General features: G+C 45.4%; 1 protein-coding gene across 1 annotated transcript; it reads right to left on the bottom strand.

Moving 5' to 3' along the window:
- Nucleotides 1–364: 364 nt before the first annotated feature.
- APOLD1 (apolipoprotein L domain containing 1) lies at nucleotides 365–5,326 on the bottom strand (the record flags this gene model as incomplete). The annotated part of the gene is given in 3 exon segments (XM_082666979.1): nucleotides 365–3,972; nucleotides 5,202–5,204; nucleotides 5,207–5,326. Coding segments are annotated over 3 exon segments (867 nt in total). The 3' UTR covers nucleotides 365–3,228.
- Between the last annotated feature and the right edge of the window lie 2,951 nt (nucleotides 5,327–8,277).

The following is an 8,277-nucleotide window of genomic DNA, read 5'->3' as shown; positions in this document are numbered from 1 at the left end:
AAAGGGAAGGACTGCTTTTGCTACAATGGGAAAAAAATGTGGAATTCAAAATTTGCTGCATTTAATGGTATCCCCATTTATCTCTGCACAATGTCTTTCTCTCAACATCTCCATTCCTTCTACTTTCTTTTCACGCCAAGGCTTTGAGTGAGAAATATATCAAGTTGACAAATTGTTTGACATATCTGATCTACAGTGCCTTCTACACCACTCTTCTCTCTCTTTTTTCTCCCAGTAAATACTTTTGACTTTGACATTTACCACATTGGAAATAACAGGTGCCTGAGGACAAATGCATCAAAGTGATTAGAATCAGAAATGTCTGCTAAGGATTATCTTTTTAATAGAGTAGAATGTAGCTTTATTGAACCCTTGAAATGCAGAACCAAATGAATCTCCTTTATTGTGAAAGAAAACAATCCACAGGATTGTAAACCCCAGAAACCAACAGAAGCACTTAAACCTTCAATATGAACATATTTATTTTTCGAACTCGGGTATTTTTCTGAAGTACACTTGTAATCTAAGTACCCCTTTCTCTTCTTCCCTTTACAACATACCATTTCAATCTGTTTTATAGAACGAAGGCCTTAAGGAAAAGCCTTATTCACATTCCCACAAAAGAAATAAAGAAAATGCTTGTCTCTAGGATCCATTTAACTGAACTTGACTTAAATCCTGGTAGAGGCTTCCATCTTTATAACAGACACATAAGAGGATAGATGCTCTTTCATTATCAACAAATTCCTCTTAATATGGTTAAGCAGTTCATTAAATTATTCAAATGCATTTACTGAGCTCCTGTAACGTGCAAAGTATTGCTCCAAAGTAGACACCCTGCCTTAGAGGTACAGTGGGTGACTGAAATTATAACTTCGAGAGTTTAAGACTTTGATACACGCAAAATACCCTAATAATATGAAATGGTTGCTGTTGCTGCCGCTGAGGCTGGGGCTTCCAAAAATGCCCAGTTTATTTCTAGGGAACAGCTCAGGCACTGGAAGAATATAATTTAAACTTAAGCATTAATAAAAGATGAGGTTAGGCAGTGATTGTACCTTTATAACATAACACAACCCTGTGAAGTACATTCTGGTCATCTAAAATGCTAGCATCTGTGCAAGGCAATCTAGGAAATGACACCAGTTTAAAAAAAACACAACTGGTACCAACTTCAGAATAAACCAGGATACAGATCCATTGCCATTTATAGGAAAAATAAAAAATATAGAAACATCAACCCCTCTCCCCAGCACTGAAATTACACTTCCTCAGACACCCTGCCATCATTGGGAAGCATGGGGGTCAACTGGGTAAATTTAAAGCATATTAGATAATTAAATAACACAGCCAAGTTTTATTGTGCGTGTGGTCCCAAAGACTTTTCAACAATACATTTGTAGGAATGGAAATTGAAGAAATTGGAAGTATTTTCTAAGAGACAGTTTACAGATTTCTTACAGCTCCCAAAGTGAAAATATAACACATCACCATCATAACACAAGCTAATTTGTCTATGGCCCATAAAACCCAACTTCACAGGACATCAGGCTTCCAAGTGCTTCCTTCATATGCCTCTAATTGGTTTTTCTCCCCCCTGAACGAAATAGGGAAGGCTTTTCAGGTCAAGTGTTATCTGCTGGCAAAGTCTTGTACCTTCAGGATAGATACGCTTGCATCATCTGTATATTGACAAGTCAAGCCTCCGTTTGTAAGCTTAAATTCAGCTCCTGGTCTCTCTATTCAGAACTTCCCACATTTACTTAAAAGGTTCATTTAAAACACTGGGGGAAAAAATTCCCCTCTGAAGGAGAGAGACTTATTCAAGGAAAGCAATGCTATTTTCAGCTCATGGCCCACCTTAGAAAGGCAAACTCAACTTCATCTCCCGAAAAGAACCTCAGTAGTCTCCCATTCAGCAACTTGCTATTCCTATTATTTTCTAATGTTGTGGTTAAATAAAATTAACGGTTAATAATAAACAGTAATTAAATAAGAAACTTAAAATAAATAATTAAAAAATGGTCTGGAGGTTTTCAGAGAAGGTAATAAAGGTCAATTTCCATTAAATTCACATTCCTTTCTGTACCAGTTTTTACAACGAGTGGGCAACACTGCCCTCTAAGGGCTGATTCTGTTACATCCCTTAGTTCACCTGGCAGGAAATTGCCCCGGGAAGCATTGACACAGCCGTCCCCACGCACCTTCTTTCTTTTACCTCTGGGACACTGTCCTTGACCTTTTGTGAATGACTCTGAAGACCACGGAGCCCAGAGAGGCTATAGACTTCGTGAAAGCTCATCAGAGGATCAGAAACCAACATCCCTTGCAGCGGTTTTCAAACCTTATCCGGCATCAAATCACCCCAAGAGCTTGTTTCAACACAGGTTGCTGCGCCCCGCCTCCAGAATTTCTGACTCCTTAAGTCTAGAGCTGAGGCCAAGAATTTGCCTTTCTAGCAAGTCCCCAGGTGATTGCTGCCAGCCCAGGGGGCCACACTATATGACCCAGACACCGTGCTTGGCACTTTATCTCACTTAATACCTCCCAACAGGGTGAGGTTTTAGCATCCATTTTACAGACCAGTAAGCCAAGTCTTAGACAGTAAACCCAGGACTAACTCAAAAGCCATTGCTCCCTTCTCTGCGCTATGATGTCAGTAAACGAAGCTGTTAGTCATTTCCTCTTCCTTGGCCTCAGTTTCTTCTGCAAGGGGGCGGGACTTAGGTGACCATTTAGTTGGTTTCCCCTCTCAGAGTACCTTGGAGGTCTGGATATGAAGACACCCAGGAAGCTCCACTCCATCTGCAGGCTGGATCTATGAGTGGGCACGCTGAGAGGGGAGGGGACACGTGTTAGCGGGAGGTGCCTCTCTTGGGTTCTGAACCCTCCCACACAGTTCCGAGAGGGTCTGATATGCTCTGGATTCTGGATTTCTTTGTACTCAGAAACTCTGGCAGAGAGGTTTTAAAGCTAGTGTCTCCTCTTAGAGGTTTTTTGAGGACTTCAAAGCCTAGTGGGGCTTGGAGAAGACCCAAAGGGTGGCAATGTCTGCACCCCTATCCAGCCTCGGCTCAAAGCACTGTTCTCAACCTGTTGAAGAACAGTTTTTCTCATCCTTTGCATTCAGCTCCCAACCCAACTTGGTGTTTTCCTGAGGGAGCTACAAATCTGGGGCATCCCATGGGGATGGTTTCTGGCCTCGGTCATTAGGGGGAAAAGATATTCTCAGAAAAACAGCCCAGCGGACTGGTTAGCAGAGATCTTGAGGTCGTGGCCACGGCTGCTCTTCGTGTAGAGCTGGACTCTGGACTCCAGTTGCTCGCTGAGCTTGTCCAGAGCCCCGGTGCAGGACTCCAGGCTCTCGGCCAGTTTCTGGATCTTGGCCTTCAGCACGGCCTGGCTAATCCTGGTGGCACCCTCGGCCCGCCTGGGGATGAGGAAACCGCGGGAGCCAAAGAAGACGATGAAGTAGACCGAGTTGTACAGCGCGATGGAGGCGTTCCTCCCGCTCTGCAGCAGCTGGAGGTCCCCGCGGCCCTGCCCGCGAAGGAAGAAGTCGAGGCAGCTCAGGATCTCGCGCATCTGGTCCTGGCAGGTGGCCGCGATCTCCTGCACCCGCCGCAGCTCCCGGGAGTTGCAGAAGATCAGGGAGAGGTCGGACGTGATGGTGACTGCCCCTCCGGCGGTGGCCACCCCCAGCCCCACGGCCGACGCCAGCAGAGAGGCCCCCAGGGTGACGGGGCTGAGCGAGAGTCCCACGATGGCTGCGACCGCGCCCGCCGCGCTCAGCGAGCTGCCCGCCACGTTGGCCGCCAGGGAACGCCGGCGGAGGCGCTCGAGGCGCCGGGCCACCTCGCGCAGGCGCAGCAGTTGCCCGTGCAGCATGCCGCGGCGGTCCAGCAACAGGCCCTGGAAGCGGCGCAGCGCATCCGCGCCCTGCAGCTCCCGGGCCTCCGGCCCCTCCATGCCCTGCGGGGACACGACACGCGATTAGCCCGGAGTCAAGCCCAACAGCTGCTTCCACCCAAGGGGAAACGGGTCATTTTCCAGTGAGTCATGTGTCAAGTTCTGAAAGACCCGTTCTATAATCTGGGACAAGTCCTCCAGTTCTCAGGACCTTAAATCCGAGTAAGCCAATAGGAACAATGCTCTTGTCCGCTTTTTCTCCCAGGGTACGCCAAGGATGGATTTTCTTATCTGTTAAATAAGGGAGTGGTGGTATTAGAAGTCCACTGCAATATTAGAAGTCCACTGCAAGCCTTACGTTGTACCCCTTTACAAGGCCCTTTCCTTACATGAAGACTGGGATCCTAAGAGTTTTGCAATACTCTTATTGCAAAAGGGTTGTTTTCTTCTTTTTCTCTCTGATGAGTGAAAAACGCAAGCCACCAAAAACTCAAAAATCACACCGTCTATCAAGTGTAAGGAAACTAATCTTTCTAAGTTAGATGCTCGCCTGAAGCAACTCTTCTGCTTGTTTTTTTTTCCCTGTCTCTTATCTTAGAGTCAAGCCTAAGATGTGGCTTGCGCCACTTCTTCTAATTAGAGCTCATCGGGTCTTCAGAAATTTCATTCTTTGATGTGTACTTAATTAAAAATAAATCACATTAAATTAACACCACTATGTCCCTTTATTATGAAAGCTTCCTTTAAAAGTGAGGAACGATTTTAAAAGTGGCCAAAAATTTTTTAACAACTCACTGAGGGCTACCTGTACCAAGTTGAAATGAAGCCAATTGAAGATGACTGACAGAGAGAACTGTACATCCTGGGTAAAAGTACATCCTTCCTAGTTGCCAAAAATCCCTCCCTTCACATCCACTGTACTCCTTAGTATCAGGAACTTCTTGGAAGAGGCACAGAAGCCACAGAAATGGAAGATTTCACTACTGTGAGATATCAGGGCAGAAATCATCATTCTCAACTGGAAGATGAGGAAATCGAAACACAGACACATTCTAGATGCAGCTGATTCTTCAGAGCCCGGTCTAGAATCTTGGTCTCCTGACTCCTAAGTCTTCACTTTACTTGCATGCCTCCATAATTCCACCCACCACTGACAAATTTACAGATAAAGACACCTCTGAGCAAAATGAGACAAAGTTACTCAAAATATATAACAGACCAAGGATATAACCCCAGTATTACAAGTCCAATGGCTATTTTTCAGACAGCATCCCTCTGGCCTCCCCACTTACCATTCACTTCGGGCTATCTCCGGGAAAGAAAAATCTGAGGCTGTTTCTGGATGAGCACGCTTTATAGTTCCAGAGAGCCAATGACTGCACTGGGAAAGCCTTGTCTCATTCTGAGAATTTGCCATTTCCTGTCCTGGCCCCTGCTGCCTCCATCCAGAAGGATGTGACATGGTGGAAAATGACACACCAGCCTCGCAGCACATCCCGTATTTAGGAAATGAACATTGTGTGTTCGCTTTCCTCCAAATGCAGGAAAAGAACCACAGGCTCTTCCCCAACTTGAAACAAGTGTTGTCATTGTCCCAGGGGGCATACCCTGCCTTTCCTCTCCTCTCCTGAGAATAGCTAATGACGTTATCTGGTAGGACATCTAACGCACCCCAGGCTGACCAATTATAGTGTTTCTTGAGAGCCTACCATTACAAAATCACTTTTTAAAAAGAAAAAGGAAGGAGGGGATTCTCTTGTGTCTAACAGAGCCACTCACAACCCACTCCTGTGTTTTAAGAGAAGCACCGTGAATCTGTGAGCATTTGAAACACGTGATTCACTCTGCGCGCAGCCCTCAGAATGCAATGCCACGCCCACAGGAAGTGCTGCGTGCAGTTTGGGGCATCTCCAGCTGTGGAGAAGATATCGGAGGTCCCAGAAAGGGCACACCTCAAGCCAAATGCGTCAGAAGAATCAATGGGGTCAGGCTGCACAAGGAGCTAATTATACGCTTTCAACAGCAGCAGGGATTCGGCTTCCTGGGTTTTCATCTGAAGCAGCAATTGTAGCCCAGGCAATAGTTATATGAATGCATTCTACCCCTCGTAATGAAGCACGGGCTGAAGGGCAATTTGCTGGATCATTCGGGAGAGGAAAACGTGTATAGCATCTGCGGACGCTTTCTGGGGCAATCACATAGGTGGAGGCAGTTCAGCCTGGAAGCTTCCTACCACAGGGTCCCAGATATCTCATCCTTCTTCTAACACTCTTACCTTCAAATAAGGAAGGCCAAAGTGGATTTAAACTTAAATAATTATTGTCTCAGCTCTCTGGTTCATCTGGAAAACCTTAACAGCCATATCTTTCTGGAACACAATTAAATCCACCACCATTATAACTAGACATTGCATTGATCAACACCATGCCATTTGCTGCTCTCACAATCATGGTCCTTTTGAACTTGATTTTTCTGAATTTGATCCAAGTCCAAATATTCTGGTAACAGCTCCTCAAAGGATAAATATAACCCTTAGTCAGATGCCTTCAGTGTCTGTCTGTGCTTTTGAGGTAAGAAATAGGAAAATGTCTTCCTCTGACCCCATAGACATAATCACTCCAACGGGAATGTAAGGTAGGGTGAGTGGGGAGTAGGGTAGGCAGGAAGTGAGACAATGTAACCCTGATTCTCAGTTCCCATATGCTCCTGTAACTGCCCTGGACATTTTCTTGTGTGTTTTGGGTTTAGATGAGCAGAAATAAATCTCTATTTCATGGATGGCGAATGTTGCTGGGACACAGAGAGGGTCATCATCTCCAGAGCATCAGTAACCATAGTACAGAGCTAGGAAGAAGAGGAGAAGGTACAGGAGAATGGACAGCACGGGTACTGACCTCAGCCCACATCCTGGAATTTGTTTTTCTCTGTGTTATAAAGCCATATTCTTCAGGTTTGTGGGGTTTTTTGTTGTTGTTGTTGTTTGCGCTACGCAGGCCTCTCACTGTTGCGGCCTCTCCCGTTGCGGAGCAGAGGCTCCGGACGCGCAGGCTCAGCGGCCATGGCTCACGGGCCCAGCCGCTCCGCGGCATGTGGGATCTTCCCGGACCGGGGCACGAACCCGTGTCCCCTGCATCGGCAGGCGGACTCTCAACCACTGCGCCACCAGGGAAGCCCCAGGTTTGTGTTTTTATGAAGCAAAAAGAATTCAGTCGTTTGACAGTTTGGGCTTGTTGCGGTTTTACTGCTTATAAAAACCTGCTACTTCACATCATTTCTAAGAATGACACTTGAACATAACACTTAGATTCAGTATTTATTTACTTTCATATATTTAAGCACAATAAGAAATTTGAGGAATAATTGAAGGTATTTTGATTTAAAGTGTTATATAGGCAGTTCCTCCCAAAATCTGTGGACCGCACCCTCAAACTTCTTTTCTAAATTGTTTTTTGGGCCCTTATAACACATCACCCCGGAGAGGTTCTATTGAAAATGGTGATTGACCTTCAGATTAGCCTTCAGATCTGTTAAACCTATGATGCAGCTAAACCATACAATTAACAGTACTAGCTTGAATTCTGAGTCCTGGGACTGTAAGAAAATACAGGGCAGGAAAGAAAAAAGGAAGAAAGTTTCTTAAGCATAGGAATCTCTAGACTTCAGCCCTGGAGAACCTAGGTCCTGGAGTGGGGTCTGAAAAAACATAGGTGATTCTGAACTGCCACCAGGGCTGTGAACCACCTCTGTAAAAGCTGTGACTTTTCTGACCACTGGTTACATGGCAGGAGAAACAGTACATACAGCTAGTAGATAGCAGTTTGTAAGTTAGGTGTTTACATAGCTAAGTTATTAACAACCCATTAATTTGGGGCCCCTAGTTAAAACTATCACATTGTAAAGATAAAGTGATAATTACATTCTGGGCCTCCCAGAGATCTAGAGAGGCCTGGGCCACCTCCATTTTTTAAGGGTCTCAGTGAATTTTTTTAAAAAAGAAGAAATTTTATAAACAACAAGGTCCTACTGTATAGGACAGAGAACTATATTCAGTATCCTATGATAAACCATAATGGAACAGACTATTAAAGAAAAAAATGTATATATGTATAACTGAATCACTTTGCTGTACAGCAGAAATTTTTTTTTTTTTTTTTTTTTTTTTTTTTTTTGTGGTACGGGGGCCTCTCACTGCTGTAACCCCTCCTGCTGCGGAGCGCAGGCTCAGCGGCCATGGCTCACGGGCCCAGGTGCTCCGCGGCGCGTGGGATCCTCCCGGACTGGGGCACGAACCCGCGTCCCCTGCATCGGCAGGCGGACTCTCAACCACTGCGCCACCAGGGAAGCCCTAGCAGAAATTTTTTTAATTAA

Source organism: Grampus griseus, assembly GCF_964374135.1.
Source record: "Grampus griseus genome assembly, chromosome: 11".
NCBI lineage: Eukaryota > Metazoa > Chordata > Mammalia > Artiodactyla > Delphinidae > Grampus > Grampus griseus.
This window is presented reverse-complemented; position numbering and strand designations above follow the sequence as displayed.